The sequence below is a fragment of the Salvelinus namaycush genome, chromosome 7, assembly GCF_016432855.1.
Source record: "Salvelinus namaycush isolate Seneca chromosome 7, SaNama_1.0, whole genome shotgun sequence".
NCBI classification, from domain to species: domain Eukaryota; kingdom Metazoa; phylum Chordata; class Actinopteri; order Salmoniformes; family Salmonidae; genus Salvelinus; species Salvelinus namaycush.
The window spans coordinates 19,853,761-19,878,851 of record NC_052313.1 but is presented as its reverse complement, the minus strand read 5'-3'; the positions used below and the strand labels follow the sequence as shown (position 1 = coordinate 19,878,851).

At 49.1% G+C, this 25,091-nt stretch overlaps 1 protein-coding gene across 1 annotated transcript in view; it reads left to right on the top strand.

The window, feature by feature from the left end:
* Positions 1-24,447, top strand: part of LOC120050373 (serine/threonine-protein kinase 17A-like) — a 43,537-nt gene extending 19,090 nt beyond the window's left edge. The window contains exons 2-7 of the mRNA XM_038996959.1: positions 3,784-3,996; positions 19,104-19,248; positions 19,616-19,742; positions 19,859-19,907; positions 20,142-20,321; positions 22,727-24,447. Of these exons, the coding sequence (XP_038852887.1) occupies positions 3,784-3,996; positions 19,104-19,248; positions 19,616-19,742; positions 19,859-19,907; positions 20,142-20,321; positions 22,727-23,060 (1,048 nt within the window). The 3' untranslated portion in view covers positions 23,061-24,447. The remainder of the gene's footprint in view (positions 1-3,783; positions 3,997-19,103; positions 19,249-19,615; positions 19,743-19,858; positions 19,908-20,141; positions 20,322-22,726) is intronic.
* The last annotated feature ends 644 nt before the right edge of the window (positions 24,448-25,091 follow it).

Below are 25,091 nucleotides of genomic sequence, written 5' to 3'. Positions count from 1 at the left end.
AGTCCCAACCAGTCTCTCCAGCAAGCATGTACACAAGCCCTAAATCAATGGCTTGTGTGTGCTGGCTGAACTTGGAATATTTAGTATATTGTGCACTGCTAGCATTGATGGTAGAGTCTGTTTTCTCCTCAATCCCATGCAGATAGTTGCCCAGCTATAATATAAATCAAAATAGGCTAGTTGTCTCCTCTGGAATGACCCATAGAACGTTCCAGGCAGGCCTAGACCTCCTGTCCAACACTAGACCTCCTGTCTAGGCATAGCAAAGATTTATGGCCGACTTGATGAACTTCACACAGAGTTGATGCCAATGCCTCCGATCCAAAGCATCATTACTCACAGTGGGTGAGTGGCCAGACGGGACAGGACGAGGCTGCTGTGAGGGTTTTCATTAGGCTAGGGCTGGTTCGCACCCCTGCCACCACGCTACACCACAAACACCTCATCTATGGCACTGGTTTTTTTTTTTAATCTTTTTTTTTTTTAATCTTTTTTTTTTTTTTTACATAAGACAATTCACGTAACACGTACAGAGCTCCAGGGCTTTCAAGTTTTTAGGAAACCAATCTTACGACAGCAGGGGCTGGATTAGAGTATCGGTGGTGGCAGAGGTATGAAGGAATGCCTCAGCCATGCAGTCAAGTGTGGCGAAAGCCTATTAGACCTGCTCTTTAGCTAGTTTCAAAGGCCCGGAAGGTTCCTTATAGCACAAACTATTTCCTCTGAACTTGAATGATTAGACGCAGCCCGTTAAGATGTTATGAATGCAAGAGATTACGTCTGCTCCCCGCATTCCTGTCATTGGATGCTGTGACTATAAGGAGACCCCTCCCTCCGAAGGATTTTCACAAGCTAATGTCAAGTGCCTTCCTGCAGCTACCAAGTGCGTCTTTCCTCCTGGTTCGGATGGTTGACAAGGTGTTCACATTACAGAGTCAGTGGTTCTCCTCGCCTCTACATGCCTCATGTTCATGTTCTCGCTGACCTTGTCACGTTGCTCTTTGTCACAGCCCTGTCACACTGGCCTCAGACAATAACAAACGCCTCTGTCCGCCACATCCTCAAACTCCTCAAATATTTAGCCTGACCCAACGCATTAAGGCAAGTCTGTGGACTTGATGAGTTCAGCACAAGCCAAAGAGCTTGGCATTTTATTTTTTCATCCTCCAGTCTCTACGTTTTTGTTTCTTGTGTGAGTGTTTTTCCAAGGGAAAGGCAGCTGTACGTAGTAAATCTGTGCGTGGCTGGACAGAATGGGATTGAGAATGTAAGGACAAGAGGGAATAAAGCTGGAGAGCCTAGAGCCCCAGCACAATCCTCCAGACCCATGACTCTCACATGAGCTCAGATTAGCCCCCACCCCGAGACCCAGGCTCTCTCTCTCGATGGTGTGTTAGAATATTCACGACTAAAAACACTGACCATATTACATCAGGAACTGCATCGTTTTGACCAGCTACTGCATAGTTGTCTGTCACAATTCCTATGCGAATCAAGTCTAAGGCGCTCTTCAGATATTTACTGCCTGTTTCTCTGGAGGGCAAAACCAACTCCAGACACAATTTCTTCCAGTCTGCTTCCACTCCTGCCCCGACAACATGACAATGACACTCAGCATGGTGGCGTTAGGCAGGCATGACTAAACTGGACTTCTCATTAGTCTCTTGCTTGTGTTTTCTCTTGGGTCAGATCTAGAGGTCGACCGACTATGATTTTTCAACGGCAATACCAATACCGATTTTATTAGAGGACCAAAAAGAGCAGATACCAATTAATCGGGCTATTTATTTGTATGTATGTATGTATGTATGTATGTATGTGTATATATACGTATACATGTGTGTATATTAGAGGTCGACCGTTTACGATTTTTCAACGCCGATACCGATTATTGGAGGGCCAATAAAGCCATGCCGATTTAATCGGTCGACTTCTAGTCAGATCTATCCCTCTTTGCTGCCCAGTCTCTCGCATGCCATGGCTGTATTGCACATGATGCAGGCTAGTTGACACTACTTTCATGAGAACTGGGAGGATGTGCCCATCCCCTTAAACAATCTGACAGTAAAGACAACCTGAGCTTTTTGACAGCTGTCAGACTCAACCTTCAAGGCCACTGTCTTCTTTAAGGTAGATGTTGAACATGGTCTTACACCATTTATCTGCGTGTGCAAGGAGGGATGAACGTGGGCGGATATGAGGAGGACCAGGTGATCTAAGGCTTGGATGAGAGGAGCTAAGGTCAGGGGAATGATGTTTAGGTGGATGTTTACTCTCCACCATTTGGCAGCTCTGGCACTTCCAGAGAGGTCAATCGCTCAGACTTTTCTCAACTGCCACTATGTTCCGGCGTGAGTCGTAAATCCGTGTGTGTGTGCATGGTTATCGCTCACAAAACTCTGTTTATCAGCCTCAAGTCACCTCGGCTGGTAAATCATTCTTCAGACCTGTTTTATCAGAGAGTTGTCTGGCTCCGGAGAGTTCTGACTTTTCCACTGCAAACCTCAGTTCAAAGAAACGTTCCTTGTCCCGCAAATACTTTCTCCTCAGAGGTTAAGTCAATACCATTGTACTATAAAGTGTAAATAAAAGTTGTTGCCTTCGCATGGAAACAAAGTAGGCAAACAGTATCACTGTAGCCTACACTGTTTCTACTTGGCATTTTAAATGTCTCTGCTGCACATTTTAGAACCTGAGGTTGTGCTGTCATATCCTCTTACAATGAGGTCAGAAAATAATGGGGCCATTGGTTCAGTGTATTAGAGCATTTGACTGCGTTCTCGGTAGCTGAGAGGGGAGTTGATGTGGGCGTGTCGTCTTTATACACTGCTTTCTCTCTGCGAGGCCCCCCGGGCAACACACTCGCTGTGTCCCTAATGGCACCCTGTTCCCTATATATACTTTTGACCAGATCTACTTATGGACCCTGATCAAAAGTAGTGCACTTCATAGGGAATAGGTTGCCATTTGAAACACAACCGCTCGCTGTGTGTTTTTCACACCAGACCAGTTCAGGCCCCTACCCCTTCATAGTCCACATTCAAAGTGGGTCAGCGCCACAAAGCAGACGGCTGTAGCGGTGAGAAAATGGGCCATCTTGGGTTCTGGAGACGGGAGATGACTTCATCCTGCAGAAATGCCAAGGAGACAAAGGGATGTTCAGATCCAACGTTAAGTGTGCTGGTCTCAGGATCACTACAACACCTCCCTCTCATCAACAGCATCACACACACACACACACACACACACACACACACACACACACACACACACACACACACACACACACACACGCCTCTTCTCACAGATGAAAGGGTTCTACGAAAAACATTTCTGCCTGTGTGTACACACTTGTATGTGAACACACTTGCTTGTTCATCGGGTCATTTTGATTTGTAACATCATGCAGCTCGAATGAGACGCACTGCGATTACTTCCTGTTAGTTTCTCCAGACTGAAAACTCTAACATTCATTGTGGCTTTGTGTCATTCTTGTGAATTGTTAGAAAGTCAGTATTGCCCTATTGGGTCAGTGAAACTAGGTCATATAGTCAACTTGTCATGCCAAGTGATGAACGGTCTTCAGTTACCATAGTTACAGAGCTAGTTAAAAGGCTTTAGAATATCTTGAATGGTGCATAAAGAAACCTTCTCTATTGTAGATGACATGAGACTAGAAAGTGTCTGGAAAAGCCTACCTTATTCTCTGTACTAAAACAACCTCTCAGTGAAATATAAGTCTTCACCCAGCACCCTCTTCTCTCTGCCTGTGCTTCTCCTCAGGGGAAAGTTTGCGGTGGTCAGGAAGTGTGTGGAGAAGTGCACGGGCCGGGAGTACGCCGCCAAGTTCATGAGGAAGAGGAGGAAGGGCCAGGACTGCAGGCTGGAGATCATCCACGAGGTGGCCGTTCTGGAGCTCGCCACGGCCAGCCAGCGGGTGGTCAACCTGCACCAGGTCTACGAGATGGCCGCCGAGATGGTGCTCGTCCTCCAGTTGTGAGTGTCGCACTTTGGTCAAATCGAAGTTGTAGGAACAATGCCACGTTCTCAACGTTATGATGCGTAGACTTGAAAAGGTCAGTCGTGGAAGAAGGTCTACCCTCCACTTCAGACATGGATGACAATCAGACAATCTCTTTTTATGCACATTTACACACAGTTAGTATCTCAATAGTCTGATGTGGCTTCATCTCCTTCTTTTACACTGATCTGAAAAAGCAGGATAGGTAATGTGCTAGTGATCTAATGCAAAGTGTTATTTAGGCCATGGAAAAGGTAGCTCGACACTACGTATCACCTTTGACCCACAGGAAGTATGAGAAAGGCTCCCGGGCACTGCAGACTGATCTCTTAGCTGCATGCCACTTTAACTGACTGGTGAATAATAAAAAGCCTGTGACCCAGATGGTTTATTGAAAGGCAGCAGGTCCATGGCAAGGCAAGCTGTTAAATATTGAGACTGAGGTGAAGCCCTATCCACTATCTCTGCTCCTGGAAGCAGAGAGAATGAGAGGAGATAAGTACAGGGATGGGACCAAAAGGAAGAGAGAGAGAGAGGCCTCACTTGATAGAAATGGGGAGGAAGAGAGAGAGAGAGAGGCCTCACTTGATAGAAATGGGGAGGAAGAGAGAGAGAGGCCTCACTTGATAGAAATGGGGAGGAAGACAGAGAGAGAGAGAGGCCTCACTTGATAGAAATGGGGAGGAAGAGAGAGAGAGAGAGGCCTCACTTGATAGAAATGGGGAGGAAGAGAGAGAGAGAGAGGCCTCACTTGATAGAAATGGGGAGGAAGAGAGAGAGAGGCCTCACTTGATAGAAATGGGGTGAAAGAGAGAGAGGGGCCTCACTGGATAGAGATGGGGAGGAAGAGAGAGAGGCGCCTCACTGGATAGGCAGAGGGGCGCCTCACTGGATAGGCAGAGGGGCGCCTCACTGGATAGGCAGAGGGGGAGGAAGAGAGAGGGGCCTCACTGGATAGAGATGGGGAGGAAGAGAGAGAGAGAGAGGCCTCACTGGATAGAGATGGGGAGGAAGAGAGAGAGAGAGAGGCCTCACTGGATAGAGGAAGGGAGAGGGGCCTCACTGGATAGAGATGGGGAGGAAGGGAGAGAGGCCTCACTGGATAGAGGAAGGGAGAGAGGCCTCACTGGATAGAGGAAGGGAGAGAGGCCTCACTGGATAGAGGAAGGGAGAGAGGCCTCACTGGATAGAGGAAGGGAGAGAGGCCTCACTGGATAGAGGAAGGGAGAGAGAGGCCTCTCTGGATAGAGGAAGGGAGAGAGAGGCCTCTCTGGATAGAGGAAGGGAGAGAGAGGCCTCTCTGGATAGAGGAAGGGAGAGAGAGGCCTCTCTGGATAGAGGAAGGGAGAGAGAGGCCTCTCTGGATAGAGGAAGGGAGAGAGAGGCCTCTCTGGATAGAGGAAGGGAGAGAGAGGCCTCTCTGGATAGAGGAAGGGAGAGAGAGGCCTCTCTGGATAGAGGAAGGGAGAGAGAGGCCTCTCTGGATAGAGGAAGGGAGAGAGAGGCCTCTCTGGATAGAGGAAGGGAGAGAGAGGCCTCTCTGGATAGAGGAAGGGAGAGAGAGGCCTCTCTGGATAGAGGAAGGGAGAGAGAGGCCTCTCTGGATAGAGGAAGGGAGAGAGAGGCCTCTCTGGATAGAGGAAGGGAGAGAGAGGCCTCTCTGGATAGAGGAAGGGAGAGAGGGGGGGGCCTCGCTGGTTAGCGAGAGAGGGGGGGGCCTCGCTGGATAGAGATGGGGAGGAAGAGATGCCTCACTGGATAGAGATGGGGAGGAAGAGATGCCTCACTGGATAGAGATGGGGAGGAAGAGATGCCTCACTGGATAGAGATGGGGAGGAAGAGAGATGCCTCACTGGGGAGGAAGAGAGATGCCTCACTGGGGAGGAAGAGAGATGCCTCACTGGGGAGGAAGAGAGATGCCTCACTGGGGAGGAAGAGAGATGCCTCACTGGGGAGGAAGAGAGATGCCTCACTGGATAGAGATGGGGAGGCCTCACTGGATAGAGATGGGGAGGCCTCACTGAATAAAGAGAGGGAGAGAGACAGAGAAGTGGATAGTGGGCCATAGAGAGCAGTAATCCAGTCCCAAAGCCCAGGGCGATACTCCCCATGCCTCAGTGAGCACTGGCTATTTCAACAACGTGCCATCCCCCCTCCCCTCTCTGCTGCACTGGATGGGACACAGACACAGGCGCATTGCGTGGCGGATTGGGTTTCCCCTTTGTCACATGCAGACATTGAACTTTGGGGTTGTTGGGGTGAGAGCGTTCTCATGGACTCAGGGGAAGTTAGCTGCTGTGCCATCACACTGACTGACTGGCTGATTGGTTTCCCAGACAGGATCCATACTGGTCTCTTTTGGATTCAATCTCACTGTAGAAGAAAAGCTATTAGCCTACTGTACCTACCTAATACTAACTTCTGCGTCGACCTCTGTGATAAGTCAAAGTCCCTGATTTAGGCTAGGCCTTTTGCTTTTACAATATTGTAATAATGTTGGCTGGATGAAAAACCTGACCATTTTAATGAAGAAATCCTCATTCTGATTTGACAAAACAATGCCATCCTTTCAGCTTATCAAAAATACATTCCAAAGGTCTTCAACTGTTTGAGTGGTAGAGTGAGATCAGTGCTGTTGACCAATGAGTGACCTGACCTGGTTCTCATGTGCCCTTTGTGTGTGAAGACTGGCGTGAAGCGATGAAGGGAGAGGTCCCAGCAGCTAGCCCATAGAGCTGCACGCCCTCCCGCCCTGCCTGCACATGGAAACTACCCCACCACCGCTGTTTGCTCAGGCCGTGTGTGTGTGTGTGTGTGTGTGTGTGTGTGTGTGTGTGTGTGTGTGTGTGTGTGTGTCTCTCTTTCCCTCCCATATTGAGCCCATTGACATGCGCTTTCCCCTAGGCTGCCATGTTTCCACATGTTGGCGCTGGCTCAGGAGGCTTGGACCCTTCACTCAACATGGGGTCACCTCTCCTCTCCCAGGGCAGCTTGGCTCTCTCTCTCTCTCTGTCTCTCTCTCTCTCCTCTCTTCTCCAATGTGTTCATTCAATTATTGTAACTGTGCTGCTGGTTGTACTGGCACACTGTGTGCGCGCATGTTTATGTGTGTGCACTTGTGTTTCAGAACAGCAGAGACGGATGTTATTCTACTTAATGAAACGCTAAACGGGCCTGGGGAACAAGTTTACTGCAGGGCAGACCCTCTCTCTCTCTCACCCTCTCGCTGTGTTATGTTAAACCCACTACTTCAATGTTTCATTGGGCCGGGCCACGGTGTTTGACACAGAAAATCGTGTTGTTTTTTTTCCCCCAGCAGAAAAAAGGTGCCACTTGTAGATGGCACTCGTAGCCCTTGTTTGTCTTGCACCACCTTCACACACACACACACACACACACACACACACACACAATTACCCCACTCCGTTTTAAAACGGACCACTTTGACGTCCACCATAAGGAAGTGTCCGTGAGAAGTTGGGTCTGTGGTCAAACAGTCATGTGTCCAGTTCACAGAGGAGAGGGAGGGAGTGTCTGATGGATGCGCGTCGTCTATGTGTTTTAATGACTGTGGCCACAGAGACGATGCACGTCCACCCAGCTTTTCTCCTTGCCACCAAAGATTATTGAATAGTGTCTCAAATGCAGTACATTAGCCAACATGATGTGGCTCCAACATTGATTTCAATGTGAGGAGGTCCTAGTAGAGTAGCCTACAGAGACACATCTTATCTGTGGCTTGCTGGGCACCCCCTCCCCCCGACTCAGGTTTAAAGAAGCTTTAAGTGGACCCCTGTGGTGCCCTGGCCTGGAGTAGCCTGGGGGATGGAAGTGGTGTTAGCATTAGCATTAGCAGGGAGATAATTGATTGGCCTGCTAGATTAGCATCCTAAGCTAATGCAAAGGGCACCACACTGCTGACCTCCGCTAACGGTCACTCCAGTCCATATGGAGCCCCTCTGTGACTTGACTGCTCACCTGGACAAGGCTGTAATGCTCCCTGTGGTGGGGGCTACTCAATGGACAAATACTGGAGTAGCCAGTTATTAGATTGCTCATGTTAACAGGATGAGAAGCCCTACTACTCTCCTTTGAGACTGATCGTTCAGCGTAATGTGTATTACGTTGAGAAGAGGGGGCTCGTTCAGCCTAATGTGTATTACGTTGAGAAGAGGGGGCTCGTTCAGCCTAATGTGTATTACGTTGAGAAGAGGGGGCTCGTTCAGCGTAATGTGTATTACGTTGAGAAGAGGGGGCTCGTTCAGCCTAATGTGTATTACGTTGAGAATAGGGGGCTCGTTCAGCCTAATGTGTATTACGTTGAGAAGCAGGGGCTCGTTCAGCCTAATGTGTATTACGTTGAGAAGAGGGGGCTCGTTCTGCCTAATGTGTATTACGTTGAGAAGCGGGGGCTCGTTCTGCCTAATGTGTATTACGTTGAGAAGCGGGGGCTCGTTCAGCCTAATGTGTATTACGTTGAGAAGAGGGGGCTCGTTCTGCCTAATGTGTATTACGTTGAGAAGAGGGGGCTCGTTCAGCCTAATGTGTATTACGTTGAGAAGAGGGGGCTCGTTCAGCCTAATGTGTATTACGTTGAGAAGCGGGGGCTCGTTCTGCCTAATGTGTATTACGTTGAGAAGCGGGGGATCGTTCAGCCTAATGTGTATTACGTTGAGAAGAGGGGGATCGTTCAGCCTAATGTGTATTACGTTGAGAAGAGGGGGCTCGTTCAGCCTAATGTGTATTACGTTGAGAAGAGGGGGCTCGTTCAGCCTAATGTGTATTACGTTGAGAAGAGGGGGCTCGTTCAGCGTAATGTGTATTACGTTGAGAAGAGGGGGCTCGTTCAGCGTAATGTGTATTACGTTGAGAAGAGGGGGCTCGTTCAGCGTAATGTGTATTACGTTGAGAAGAGGGGGCTCGTTCAGCCTAATGTGTATTACGTTGAGAAGAGGGGGCTCGTTCAGCCTAATGTGTATTACGTTGAGAAGAGGGGGCTCGTTCAGCCTAATGTGTATTACGTTGAGAAGAGGGGGCTCGTTCAGCCTAATGTGTATTACGTTGAGAAGAGGGGGCTCGTTCAGCCTAATGTGTATTACGTTGAGAAGCGGGGGGATCGTTTTTCATAGTTAAATCGGGTGTATAGCATTTGCGGGATGACATTTTTTTTGTGTATTAGAATGTAATCTTTTAGATTACTAGATTACTAGATTATTAATTGCCGCTGCACTCCCGTTAGTCTTAATCCCCCCCCCCCCCCCCAAGCCCATTGTTGATCTGCTGTTCAGACCTCAGTTGACTATCCATCCCCTGCCTTTACCCACTTTCTTCTGTACGACCAGGAGGGGCACAATATCATCAATAACCCTGTCAAAAAAGGAGGGATGAGTGAAGGATAGGAAGCGATCCCTCCCTGGTGATTGGCAGTGCCCCTGTCAGCACCATTCAATATGGATAATGGAGCTGTTTTGTTTTATATTTTTTAATACAGAAGGGAAGTAGAGCGGAATGGATTTAGCCTGTTGGAGGTTCTGGCATGTGAAATCAGTGGACGGAGGGAGGGAGACGGAGGGAGGGAGACGGAGGGAGGGAGACTGAGGGAGGGAGACTGAGGGAGGGAGACTGAGGGAGGGAGACTGAGGGAGGGATGGAGGGGGACGGAGGGAGGGAGGGGGACGGGCGGACCGATGGGCGGGTGGAGGGAGGGGGATGGGCGGGCGGAGGGGGACGGAGGGACAGGGACGGTCGGACGGATGGTCAGACAGGGACGGTCGGACGGATGGTCAGACAGGGACGGTCGGACGGATGGTCAGACAGGGACGGTCGGACGGACAGAGGGAGGGAGGCGGCCGGAGGGCGACGGACAGAGGGAGGGAGGCGGCCGGAGGGCGGCGGGTGGAGGGAGGGGGATGGGCGGGCGGAGGGAGGGAGGGGGACGGAGGGACAGGGACGGTCGGACGGATGGTCAGACAGGGACGGTCGGACGGATGGTCAGACAGGGACGGTCGGACGGATGGTCAGACAGGGACGGTCGGACGGACAGAGGGAGGGAGGCGGCCGGAGGGCGACGGACAGAGGGAGGGAGGCGGCCGGAGGGCGACGGACAGAGGGAGGGAGGCGGCCGGAGGGCGACGGACAGAGGGAGGGAGGCGGCCGGAGGGCGACGGACAGAGGGAGGGAGGCGGGCGGTGGGACAGGGACGGTCGGACGGATGGTCAGACAGGGACGGTCGGACGGATGGTCAGACAGGGACGGTCGGACGGATGGTCAGACAGGGACGGTCGGACGGACAGAGGGAGGGAGGCGGCCGGAGGGCGACGGACAGAGGGAGGGAGGCGGCCGGAGGGCGGCGGGTGGAGGGAGGGGGATGGGCGGGCGGAGGGAGGGAGGGGGACGGAGGGACAGGGACGGTCGGACGGATGGTCAGACAGGGACGGTCGGACGGATGGTCAGACAGGGACGGTCGGACGGATGGTCAGACAGGGACGGTCGGACGGACAGAGGGAGGGAGGCGGCCGGAGGGCGACGGACAGAGGGAGGGAGGCGGCCGGAGGGCGACGGACAGAGGGAGGGAGGCGGCCGGAGGGCGACGGACAGAGGGAGGGAGGCGGCCGGAGGGCGACGGACAGAGGGAGGGAGGCGGGCGGTGGGAGGACGGACGGACGGGCGGTGGGAGGACGGACGGAGGGACGGAGGGACGGCTGGCCGGCCGGCCGGAGGGGCGACAGACGGATGGAGGAAGGGAGCGAGGGAGGGCGACGGATGGAGGGACAGAGCGGGGGAGGGCGACGGAGCGGGGGAGGGCGACGGACGGATAGAGAGGGAGGGAGGGAGGGAGGCGGACGGATAGAGAGGGAGGGAGGCGGACGGATAGAGAGGGAGGGAGGGAGGGAGGCGGACGGATAGAGAGGGAGGGAGGGAGGGAGGCGGACGGATAGAGAGGGAGGCGGACGGATAGAGAGGCGGACGGATAGAGAGGGAGGCGGACGGATAGAGAGGGAGGCGGACGGATAGAGAGGGAGGCGGACGGATAGAGAGGGAGGCGGACGGATAGAGAGGGAGGCGGACGGATAGAGAGGGAGGCGGACGGATAGATAGATAGAGAGGGAGGGAGGCGGACGGATAGATAGATAGAGAGGGAGGGAGGCGGACGGATAGATAGATAGAGAGGGAGGGAGGCGGACGGATAGAGAGGGAGGGAGGGAGGGAGGGGGGCGGACGGACGGACGAATAGAGAGGGAGGGAGGGAGGCGGACGGACGGATAGAGAGGGAGGGAGGGAGGCGGACGGACGGACGGACAGAGAGGGAGGGAGGGAGGCGGACGGACGGACGGACAGAGAGGGAGGGAGGGAGGCGGACGGACGGATAGAGAGGGAGGGAGGCGGACGGACGGATAGAGAGGGAGGGAGGGAGGCGGACGGATAGAGAGGGAGGGAGGGAGGCGGACGGATAGAGAGGGAGGGAGGGAGGCGGACGGATAGAGAGGGAGGGAGGGAGGCGGACGGATAGAGAGGGAGGGAGGGAGGCGGACGGATAGAGAGGGAGGGAGGCGGACGGATAGAGAGGGAGGGAGGCGGACGGATAGATAGAGAGGGAGGGAGGCGGACGGATAGATAGAGAGGGAGGGAGGCGGACGGATGGATAGGGAGGGAGGGAGGGAGGCGGACGGATGGATAGAGAGGGAGGGAGGGAGGGAGGGAGGCGGACGGACGGACGGATAGAGAGGGAGGGAGGGAGGCGGACGGACGGATAGAGAGGGAGGGAGGGAGGGAGGGAGGGAGGGAGGCGGACGGACGGACGGATAGAGAGGGAGGGAGGGAGGGAGGCGGACGGACGGATAGAGAGGGAGGGAGGGAGGCGGACGGACGGATAGAGAGGGAGGGAGGGAGGCGGACGGACGGATAGAGAGAGAGAGAGAGAGGGAGGGAGGAGGGCGGGCGGATAGAGAGAAAGTCCTGGTTGTAATAGATTTTGTGTTTTTCCTTTTTCGTCTTATTTTTTTAATATATTTTTTAAGCTGATGGATATTTTGAAGCTCTACGGCAAACCGGGAGGAATGAGGAGAGGGAGGGGGTGGTGAGGCTTCTGATGAGGGTCAGCCTGAAATTAAAGAGAGCAATTACAGTATGAGGCGGAAGGGGGGAGTGCGGATGGTTGGGGGAGAGGGCTCCAAAGCTCTTTTCCAGGCAGGATGGAGAGGGGAGGGGCTGGGTGAGGGAGGAATGTGGCTTCATTGGGCTCCCTGGGCCCCAGATGGAAGTTTATTATGTCAGTGGTGCTCCATGGCGGCACGTGAGGGTCTGGACCGTGGCTGCCAGCCCAGAGAAGTGGGAGGATAAGAGCAATGAAGGAGGGTTAATCTCCGGAGCGAGGGGGATAGCCCATCTCAAGCAAATCTACACTGAGCTCTACTGTGCCCGATGGCACTTGATCGTTTTGTCACTCTGTCCCTTCAATCCAACCACTTCACCTTCCTCCATCCTCTTTCTTCTCTCTCGTTCTCATCTTCCATTGATCAAGTGGCTAGTGTTTTGTTTGAATGGTGAAACAAAACAGGTCACCACAAATATAGAAATAGACCGGACGATTCCCGTGTTCCGCTGAAATGGGTCAGGGATCAGTGGGATCTATCTGTCTTTGATTGAATGAATCCAGGGCACGGGAAATGTTTTGTCCGCTCAGACTGAACACTGATTTAGGTCACGTTCAAAGATATCCCATCCACATAAATAGTTTGACAAGCTAGTATCGTGGAAATTGGTATCAAAATTATAATCTTATTTCATATTAACCACTGATCCCAATACATACTATTCATCATTACATTTTCAGCAGATCAGATTAAGCAATGATTGACCTGTTATACTGAGAGCTAAGGGCCCAAAATCTAGAAATATTATACTCAGAAAACTCCCATATTCTCTGAAATGGGGCAATAGGCTACATTCCAATAGTTTCTTTTGTGCATGTGATGTGTGTGGCACTTTGGCATTAAGAGTTCATGTCACTTTGTGTGAGCCCCCTCGGATTAGAAGGGGGTTTCACCCCCGGTCCCACCACACCAAAACAGCACAGCAGCAACTGGCCAGACGTGCTCTCATCATCCAAAACAGCAATGACCTAGTTATGAATCCGCCAGATTCATTTCCCCTGACGCCCCTGGTGCACTCAGTGGTTAGAGGCTCTAAGAGGCTAAACTGGCAGCGCTAGGCTATAATTACTGGCCGTGCTAACAGAGGAACCAGTTTGAGCCCTCCATGTCCTCGGTGTCTGTGGAGAATACATAGAGAAGGGTAGGCTCTGAGGAACTGTCCCCCCCCACAAAAAACGTTTTGGTTCTGTGTCGTGTTGTCTGAGTTTTCTCTGCCAGTTGGACGTCCCTGGTGTCCGGCATTATACTGGTCGCAAAGTTCAAACAGAATCCCCTCTGTTGTTTTGGTACCAAGTGACTAACGTTGAAAATATCCAGATTATTTAATTTTTTTTGCAGTTGGGGCAGTTTGTTTCCCCAAATGGTGGGTCAGGACTTGGGACCAAGTCAGAGTTGCAATTTGAGACTCAGCTGTGATGATTTGATTAGTGGGTCACAATGCTGAAACATTTAGCAACCACTGAGTTACAGGGAAAACAAAGCTGATAACATGATTTTCCTGATACAGCCTTTAGTTAGTGCTCCATGGGGTGTTTTCGTGGCTGACCATATGGAGCAGAGTGCTTTACCAGACCTCGACCTGGGAAGGAGGTCTCCCTCTGTTTAGGTTTAATCCCACTCTGTTACTGTCATAGACCAGGCTACTGTACCAGGCTACTGTACCCATCTCCTCTACCCTTGACTGACACCCGATGGTGAGGTAGTGAAACTGCAGGGGGGTTTTGCATTATCTCTCCAGAATTGCCTTAAGAGACAATAACAGAAAAGCACATTTCGCCCTCAGCTAGAGAGTTAGTTATATGCTGTGTCTCACGAGTTAAAGGGCAATTCTGCCACTTTTCAACCTCATTCTTCTCCAGCACCAAACCAGTGTCTACATATGTGAAAACAGCTCAGTGGTAAAACAAAATGTAAGGTCCTAAAAAAAAATATGCTTTTGTGACATTACAGGGTAGTATTGAAAGTAAAATAAAACTGTGTTTTTCAAAACCTGCAGCGAGTTTCTAGCCCAAGGGAGGGTATTTTTCTTGCTCCCCACGTCACCGCGAATCTCAGTGTTTGAAAAAGCACTTTTTAAAGTGTTAACTTTTGACTATGGACTTTTTAACTTCATATATAATATGCCGTTTTTCACACGTGTTGACACTGGTATTGCGCTGGAGATAAGGAAAATGAGGTTGAAAAGTGGTGGAGTTGCCCTTTAAACTACCTTGTTTTCTTACCTCCATGATAGCTGATCTGGCAGGACATGAGCAATATAGCGGAATCCTATTCACCTATCAAGTGTTAATGAAGAAAAAGACCTGAGGAAAGGACTTTCATTCTCCAACTATTGAGACATGGCCCATGTGTTTTAATATCACTCAAGGACATTAACTGTACACTCTGATGTGTAGGCATGGGCTCACTATGTGACTCACCTGTCTGGAAGATAATAAAGATAATGAATGAGGAGAGGTTGTTGGCTTTCTCTCTCAGCTGTCTGCCCTTTGCAAGAGAGTGCATTGACTGGAGTCATCACTGCTTTTCGATGGGGCCTCTCTCTCTCTCTCTGTCTCTCTCTCTCTGTCTTTCTCTCTCTCTGTCTCTCTCTCTCTCTGTCTCTCTCTCTCTCTCTCTGTCTCTCTCTCTCTCTGTCTCTCTCTCTCTCTGTCTCTCTCTCTCTCTCTCTCTCTCTCTGTCTCTCTCTCTCTCTGTCTCTCTCTCTCTCTGTCTCTGTCTGTCTGTGACGAGTTTGGCCAATTGTTGGATGATGGATCCTATACTCGGAGAGGGAAGAGAATGGGTAGACAGACCGACATAGACAAACCAGAGACAAGTCACCCACCCAGGCTTAGCCACTGGACATGTCATCCTAGATACAGCCGAGGAGCAACACAACACTAACACAACAACAGCTCCAGAGAAATAGAATTACTAGTAATGCCATAATGTGCACAACGCAACACCACAGAGCAACACAACACTAGCACAACAACAGCTCCAGAGAAATAGAATCACTAGTAATGCCATAATGTGCACAGCGCAACACCACAGAGCAACACAGCGTACAGCTACACCACCTGGAAAAAATATAATACAGCATAACCCAAAACCACATACCGTGAGTTTAGACCCATGTGACAATACAGTACAGCAGGCCTACATGAAGCCTACCACTCAGCTGACGAAAGTCTGACGTCTCTATGTTCCACCTTTTGTGTTTTCAACCTGGCATGTGGCAAGCGCTGTATTTTCAGCCTTAGAACCAAAACAACTTCTGAAACTCCCTCCATACCCAGACAGGACCCAATTCATGTTGGCTTCAAGGGAGCCCTTGTCTATTTTTGATAAGCCTCACTCTTTCAACAAACTCTCGTGTCTCGCTTTCCAACCTAATTGGGTGGCAGCCACTGCAGGTCAGGAGGAAATGAAGTTAGTTTCACGTGTCACATAAGGTGTCGTGTGGAAAGGGGCACAGGGTGGTGTTTCCCCCCCCCCCCCTGCTAGTTCCTCATGTCATCAAGACTGGAAAAGGTACCCAGTTGTAATACTTGAGTAAAAGTAAAGATACCTTCTTAGAAAATGACTCAAGTAAAAGTGAAAGTCACCCAGTGAAATACTACTTGAGTAAAAGTCTAAAAGTATTTGGTCTTCAATATACTTAAGTATCAAAATTAGATGTAATTGGTGAAATATACTTAATTATCTGAAGTTAAAGTATAAATCATTTCAAATTTCGTATATTAAGCAAACTGGATGGCACCATTTTCTTTCTTTTTTCTTTAAGGATAGCCTGGGGCACATTCCAACACCATTTGCAAACAAAGCATATGTCTTTAGTGAGTCTGCCAGATCAAAGGCAGTCAGGATGACCAGGGATAAGTGTGTGAATTGGACCATTTTCCTGTCCTACTAAGCATTCAAAATGTAACAAGTACTTTTGGGTGTCAGGGAAAATGTATGGAGTAAAAAGTACTTTATTTTCTTTAGGAATGTAGTGAAGTAAAAGTAGTCCAAAAATATAAATAGTAAAGTGCAGATACCCCCCAAAAATGCTTAAGTAGTACTTTAAAGTATTTTTTACTTAAGTACTTTACACAACTGGTACTATGAGAGATAACACAAGACTTTCAAATAGTATTGAGTTTACAGTCTGTTGCTTGCCTGGTATTTACTTAGCCACATGATATGATGTACACAATGGTTACCTAATAATGACCTTTTACGTTTGTTGGGATTAATTGAAGCAGTGCTTAGTAAGTACTAGGAAATAGACATAAGACATCAATCATTCTTTGTAATAACCATCTGAAATAGGACTGTAAAATAAAGTATTATCCCTCAGTCACTAAGAACTGCCAGTGATTTCAAAAGGCAAGCCCTTTCCGTTCCATGTCATTTAGTTATATTAACTTTGTGGCATACTGTGTTGTGAAATATTCATAATATTATTCACAAATCACAATCGTATGATCAAACCGTGTCAATAGTGGTATTGTAGTGCACTATCCCTAATTAGTGTGCTATGTTAGAACCAATCCCTCTAGCGAGATGGGGCCTTCCACACACTCCCTTGATCTAGATACAATATCTAGCTGTCTCCCATGGGGGACACTGGAATAGACTCAAGTTCCCCCAGAGAAGTTTTGGAACAGAATGCCATTGCTTTAAGCCACACACACATACCCGCCACCCCAAACACACACACACGGCACCTCCGAAGCCCACCCAAGAGGAGATCCATGACCTTGTCTGGTGAACTAGCAGGACATATCACTGTCTGTGGCTGGCTACAGAGGGAAACAGACTCTTAAAAAGGGTCTCTCCTCATTAACAGTGGCCATATATCATTATAAAGGGCTGTCTATGTCAACGCCAGGAGTGGATCACTCAACAGCTAGCATCGCCCGGGGCAGAATCACCCAGGTGGTGGAATAAGAGTAAAATGTTCCACCTCAACCCTGGAATGTCAAATAGCTGTACAGCTAAAGCTACTGTCCAGACCTAGCTGGAAGGCAGCATAACCACCACCACCAGACAGGAGACCAGACCTAGCTGGAAGGCAGCATAACTACCACCACCACCAGACAGGAGACCAGACCTAGCTGGAAGGCAGCATAACCACCACCACCAGACAGGAGACCAGACCTAGCTGGAAGGCAGCATAACCACCACCACCAGACAGGAGACCAGACCTAGCTGGAAGGCAGCATAACCACCACCACCAGACAGGAGACCAGACCTAGCTGGAAGGCAGCATAACTACCACCACCACCAGACAGGAGACCAGACCTAGCTGGAAGGCAGCATAACCACCACCACCAGACAGGAGACCAGACCTAGCTGGAAGGCAGCATAACCACCACCACCAGACAGGAGACCAGACCTAGCTGGAAGGCAGCATAACCACCACCACCAGACAGGAGACCAGACCTAGCTGGAAGGCAGCATAACCACCACCACCACCAGACAGGAGACCAGACCTAGCTGGAAGGCAGCATAACCCCCACCACCAGACAGGAGACCAGACCTAGCTGGAAGGCAGCATAACCCCCACCACCAGACAGGAGACCAGACCTAGCTGGAAGGCAGCATAACCCCCACCACCAGACAGGAGACCAGACCTAGCTGGAAGGCAGCATAACCACCACCACCAGACAGGAGACCAGACCTAGCTGGAAGGCAGCATAACCACCACCACCAGACAGGAGACCAGACCTAGCTGGAAGGCAGCATAACTACCACCACCACCAGACAGGAGACCAGACCTAGCTGGAAGGCAGCATAACTACCACCACCACCAGACAGGAGACCAGACCTAGCTGGAAGGCAGCATAACCCCCACCACCAGACAGGAGACCAGACCTAGCTGGAAGGCAGCATAACTACCACCACCACCAGACAGGAGACCAGACCTAGCTGGAAGGCAGCATAACCCCCACCACCAGACAGGAGACCAGACCTAGCTGGAAGGCAGCATAACCCCCACCACCAGACAGGAGACCAGACCTAGCTGGAAGGCAGCATAACCCCCACCACCAGACAGGAGACCAGACCTAGCTGGAAGGCAGCATAACCCCCACCACCAGACAGGAGACCAGACCTAGCTGGAAGGCAGCATAACCCCCACCACCAGACAGGAGACCAGACCTAGCTGGAAGGCAGCATAACCCCCACCACCAGACAGGAGACCAGACCTAGCTGGAAGGCAGCATAACCACCACCACCAGACAGGAGACCAGACCTAGCTGGAAGGCAGCATAACCCCCACCACCAGACAGGAGACCAGACCTAGCTGGAAGGCAGCATAACCCCCACCACCAGACAGGAGACCAGACCTAGCTGGAAGGCAGCATAACCACCACCACCAGACAGGAGACCAGACCTAGCTGGAAGGCAGCATAACCACCACCACCAGACAGGAGACCAGACCTAGCTGGAAGGCAGCATAACCCCCACCACCAGACAGGAGACCAGACCTAGCTGGAAGGCAGCATAACCACCACCACCAGACAGGAGACCAGACCTAGCTGGAAGGCAGCATAACCACCACCACCAGACAGGAGACCAGACCTAGCTGGAAGGCAGCATAACCACCACCAGACATGAGAAACACAGTAATCACAGTCATCAATCATTCAGTGATTGGTCATTCAGGACAGGCTATCCAAGACTCCCAAAGAATATAGCAAACCACTGGTTGAGGTTAAGACGTTAGTGACAGAGAGAGAGTAGTGAAATGCAAAATGAAAGGTTTGAATGTTTGTACTGATAAGATGTGTGGTTTTACTTGTGGTCTGTGTGCATCCAATGCACACCAGCATATAGCCAGCCTGTCAAATCCAAAAAGCAAAGCAGCTTGTAAAATACTACTATTACGGTTTCAACTTGGTTGCATGTTTGTATGGAAAAGATGAGATCTTTAACCGGTCGGTGTGTGTCCACAGTGCAGCCGGAGGAGAGATCTTTAACCAGTGTGTGGCGGAGAGGGACGAGGCCTTCAAAGAGGAGGACGTGAAGAGGTTGATGAGACAGATCCTAGAGGGAGTTTCTTTCCTCCACAGGAACAACATGGTGCACCTGGACCTCAAGGTCAGTCCCTGACACCTGCTAGACGCTTTACCAACGTTCTTGTTATATGCATGTGATCACATAGTCCACCTTGTGATTAAAGGGATAGTGTGACATTTTGGCCATTTTTTTTCTGCTTGCCCAGAGTCGGATGAACTCGCGGATACCAATTTTCTGGGAGGTATGCGTGCAGTTTGAAGGACGTTGAAGGTCGTTTCTGGAGCCATTGCTAACTAGCAAAAAAGCTTAATTGCCAGAATGTTGCCCTATCCCTTTAAAGATGGAATCGAGCTTTAATATCGCTGTTTAGACGCAGTACCAAACACACGCAAGTTAGCCCCACTGGACCTCCTCTGAAGCTGCTGTGTTTTTCTTTCTTCCTCTCTAGCCCCAGAACATTCTGCTGACCAGCGATGCTCTTCTGGGGGACATCAAGATCGTGGACTTTGGTCTGTCCAGGATGGTGAGCAGCAGTCAGGAGCTCAGGGAGATCATGGGGACCCCGGAGTATGTGGGTAAGTAGTGCAGCAGACGCCATTTTGTTATGGACATCATGGTCACTGCACTCAACATGTCCAAAATCTTTAAAGGGATAGTTCACCCAAATAAAATAAAGACAAATATTTTGCAGCTCCAGAAATCCTGAATTACGAGCCGATTAGCACAGCGACAGATATGTGGTAAGTGGCATTTCACTGTACTGTAACTTAGTGCAACAGTACGTTGTATGGCTTGTGATTGAATTATCCAAAAGCTTATTTGAAAAAGGGATAGAAAATGAAAAACTTCACACATGAAAGAAAACAGCACCGTTCCATTATGCACATGTAAAGTTATGAGTTTATCTTAGAGAGAAAATCTGGAACTTATTTCCAGTGGCTGTCTAACCGTTTGTCACTGTAAATGGCTGACAGGAGTATTGGTGTACTGGCCTATGTGATGCTGACGGGCATATCTCCCTTCCTGGGAGAGGACAAGCAGGAGACATTCCTCAACATCTCCCAGATCAACATCAGCTACCAGGAGGAGGAGCTGGAGCATGTAGACCAGGCCGCCATCACCTTCATCAAAGCCCTGCTCATCAAAGAACCCCAGTGAGTAATGACTCTTTAATGCCCTAAAAATGAATACAAATATAAATGCAACAATTTCAAATGTTTTACTGAGTTACAGTTCAATTGAAATAAATTATTTTGGCCCTAATCTATGGATATTACATGATTGGGCAGGGAGGCAGCCATGGTTGGGCCTGAGAGGGCATATGCCCACCCACTTGGGAGCCAGGTCCAGCCAATTATAATGAGTTTTTCCCCACAAAAGGGCTTTATTACAGACATACATACTCCTCAGTTTCATCAGCTGTCCAGGTGGCTAGTCTCAGACAATCCCGCAGGTGAAGAAGCCTGATTTGGAGGTCCTGGGCTGGCGTGGTTACACGTGGTCTGCAGTTGTGAGGCCAGTTGGATGTACTGCCAATTTCTCTAAAACAACATTGGAGGTGGCTTATGGTTGAGAAATTAACATTAAGTTCTCTGGCAACAGCTCTGGTGGACACTCCTGCAGTCAGCATGCCAATAGCAACACTTGAGACATGCAACACTTGAGACATGTGGCCTTTTATTGTCCCCAGCACAAGGTGCAGCTGTGTAATGATCATGGTGTTTAATCATCTTCTTGATATGCCACACCTGTCAGGTTGATGTATTATCTTGGCAAATGATAAATCCTCAGTAACAGGGATGTAAACAAATTTGTGCTCAAAATTGCGCTTTTTGTGTCAATGGAACATTTCTAGGCTCTTTTCACTTTACGTGTTGCGTTTATATTTTTGTTCAGTGTATAAAGTGCATTCGGAAAGTATTCATACCTCTTGACCTTTTCCACATTTTGTTACGTTACCGCCTTATTCTAAAATGGATTAAATAAAAACATCCTCCTCTCAATACCCCATAATGACAAAGCAAAAACCTTTTTTTTAAACATTTTTGCAAATTCATTGAAAATAGAAAACAAAAATACCTTATTTACATAAGTATTCAGACCCGTTGCTATGAGACTCGAGATTGAGCTCAAGTGCATCCTGTTTCCATTGATCATCCTTGAGGTGTTTCTACAACTTGATTGGAGTCCACCTGTGGTACATCCAGTTAATTGGACATGATTTGGAAAGGCACACACCTGTCTATATAAGGTCCCACAGTTGAGAGTGCATGTCAGAGCAAAAACCAAGTCATGGCGTCGAAAGAATTGTTCGTAGAGCTCCGAGACAGGATTGTGTTGATGCACAGATCTGGGGAAGGGTACTAAAAAATGTCTGCTGCATTGAAGGTCCCCAAGAACACAGTGGCCTCCATCATTCTTAAATTGAAGAAGTTTGGAACCACCAAGACACTTCATAGAGCTAGCCGCCCGGCCAAACTGAGCAATCGGGGGAGAAGGGCCTTGGTCAGGGAGGTGACCAAGAACTCGATGGTCAATCTGAAAGGGCTCCAGAGTTCCTCTGTGGAGATGGGAGAACCTTCCAGAAGGACAACCATCTCGGCAGCACTCCACCAATCAAGCCTTTATGGTTGTGGCCAGACGGAAGCCACTCCTCAGTAAAAGGCACATGACAGCCCGCTTGGAATTTTCCAAAAGGCACCTAAAGACTCTTTGGCCTGATAGCCAAGCATCACGTCTGGAGGAGACCTTGCACCATTCCTACGGTGAAGCATGGTGGCGGCAGCATCATGCTGTGGGGATGTTTTTCAGTGACAGGGACTAGGAGACTAGGATAGAGTGGAAAATTAATAGGGCAAAGTACAAAGATCCTTGATGAAAACCTGCTCCAGAGCGCTCAGGACCTCAGACTAGGGCGAAGGTTCACCTTCCAACAGGACAACAACCCTAAGCACACAGCCAAGACAGCGCAAGAGTGGCTTCGGGACAAGTCTCTGAATGTCCTTGAGTGGCCCAGCCAGAGCCCAGACTTGAACCCGATTGAACATCTCTGGAGAGACCTGAAAACAGCTGTGCAGCAATGCTCCCCATCTAACCTGACAGAGGATCTGCAGAGAAGAATGGGAGAAACTCCACAAATACAGGTATGCCAAGCTTGTAGCATCATACCCAAGAAGACTCGAGACTAATCGCTGCCAAAGGTGCTTCAACAAAGGACTGAGTAATTGTAAAAAATAAAATAATACATTTACATAAATTTGCAAAAATTTCTAAAAACCTGTTTTTGCTTTGTCATTATGGGGTATTGTGTGTAGATTGGTGATGGGAAAAAACGATTTAATCCATTTTAAAATAAGGCTGTAACATAACAACATTTAGAACAAGGGGTCTAAATGCTTTCCGAAGGCACTGTATATATGGCATAGAATAGGTCCTTTGGGCAATCAAACCCACAGCCTTGGTGTTGCATGAGCCATGCTTGCTGAAACCCACCAAGCCAGCAAAGAAGGTGGATATTCCCATTGATTCCCTGGCCTCACACTCTCCTTTCTCCCAACAGGAACCGTGCCACAGCAGAAGAGTGTCTGCAGCACCAGTGGCTCCAGCCAAAAGAGAAAAAGGAGGCGGAGGCGACAACAGCGGTGAAAGAGACTATCAGCCCAACCAAGTGCCCCTCGGAGCCAGCCAGCCCTGAGAGCCCCATCAGGGAAGAGGAGAAGGAAGGTCCTGTAACAGAGGAGCTGATCGTGGTGGCAGCCTACACACTGGGCCAGTGTCGCCAGTCAACAGACAAGGAGGTCATAAACCCCGACCAGAAGGCTATCTCCAAGCGCTTCAAGTTCGAGGAGCCCTTTAGCACCCTCCAAGAGGTCCCCGGGGAGTTCATATACTGAAGGACACAAACACACAGACACACACACAGACATCTCAACCTTTACACAAGGGGTCTTCGCTCCGGTCCTGGAGAGGTACTGGTTGTATTGGGTCTCCCTCCTGCCGTTCACTAACACACCAGATCACAGCCCTAATTGGTTGGTTAGTAAAATCAGGTACATTAATGATGGCTTGGAGCGAAAGCCTGCACCATCCAGTAGCTCGCCAGGAACCATAGTGGAGAACCCCTGCTCTTACATCTAGCTGAAAGCGGTACAAAATGTCGCACTTACAAACCAGAATAAATATGACACTTTTTAACCCACCTCATGGTCTGAACTCGTAAGCCAAACTCTTTTTTTTATTTTTTTCCTGTTGTTTTTTGTCTTATGTTTGTGCTGCTTTACTATACATGGGAATCGTTAATCCAGACTAAGGCCTAGATTCAGTCAGATCAAGCGTTAACCCATATCCGACACCCGCAGAGCTGATGTTTTGGCGGTGTCGGAAGTGGAACTGCGTTGGAGCTGTCAAATCAGAGCTGCTCTTGTGGTCATTGTTACGAAACCACAGCCATCCCACTTGCATTAAAGTTCAGGACGAGAAAGTGTAGGCTATATAGAAATAATGACGCTCGAATGGAAAATCATTGAGCAAAATAATGAGGATTTCTATCAGCCTAATCGAGGTGTAGATTACATCTCACATTCCAATGTTCCAACTTGTAAACAAGGCTGCATGGGGTTTCTCTCAATGCGACTCTGTGCAGCCAATGGCGATGTCCGATTCAGGTATAATGCCGGGATCCGTTGTGGATTTGACAGCTCTAACACGGTTCCACCTCCGACAATGTCAAAACATCAGTTATGTGGGTTTGGCTAAAGCCGAACTGATTGAATCTGGCCCTAAACCTTGTTGTGATACTTTGTTTTGTTTTTGTTTTCTTCTTCTTTGGTGCCATGCTTGGAGAATTAGCAATGACTTGGGCCATAAATGCAATTGCATATTTTTTTCCTTTTTTTTTCTCTCCAGTTTTTTGTCCATGTTTTGCCAGGCCATCTCTTTTCTTAAGGTGTTTTGTTTAAGGTTATCGATATCTTCTAAAATGGGAACGGGGGAGAGAGGGTTAATTCTATGTATATGAAACAAACGTTATGTTGCTTTGAGAGTATGTCTCTAAATTATACTGTTTAAAAAGCCATTGCACACGTTTGACCCAGAACTGGAAACATCCCATGGGTTTCAATCTCTTCAGCAATAATTGCAAATAATTTACTTGTATATGCAGACAGCGCTTGTTTTTCTGTCCTAACTCCCAATAGTAATTACTGTAAATTGGTCCAAGTTTGTCTCTATCAAACGAGAGGCTCCTTATTATGGGAACAAATTTGTACATGAATGTCCTGATACTGTAAATAAAGATACGTCTCTAAACCTTTTTTTGACTAAGATTTGGTTTTTGTGTTGTGGCCTTGAATGAAGACATTCATTTCAGAGGAGACGACATGTAGTGTGTGTGCATGCGTACGAGTGTATGATACATCTGTGTGGACACACTGGCAACTGTGTCCGCTGGGTGGGGGTAAGGGAAAGGGCAGGCTATTTGCCAAGCATCAGTGTGATGCCCCTCAGTGGAGGCGTCATAATACCCAGAAAACCTAGCGGCCAAAAAGAGAGACGGTTCTAATCGTTTTTCCACTATTCATTTTTCCCATAGAGGATTTTAGACACTTAAAAATATGGGCTGTTTCGTGTAGTCTTACCCTGGCTTGACATTTTGATAACTATGTAAATCTCAGACAAGGATACTTTTATCAATATATTCGGCTCTATTTAAACTGATCCGAAAAATGCTAATTAGCATAAAAGTAGAAATCATGGAAGATTTCCTGCATGTCATCTCTAGCTGATACCTTTGCTAACAGGTATTGTGTAAATTTAAAACTTGCACAAGACCGTTCACAGAATTGTCAATTTTAAAGAAATGTAGCCAATATCTACATTAATACACTTAGCTAACATTAGATAGTTAATCCAGAGATTTGGCAGTC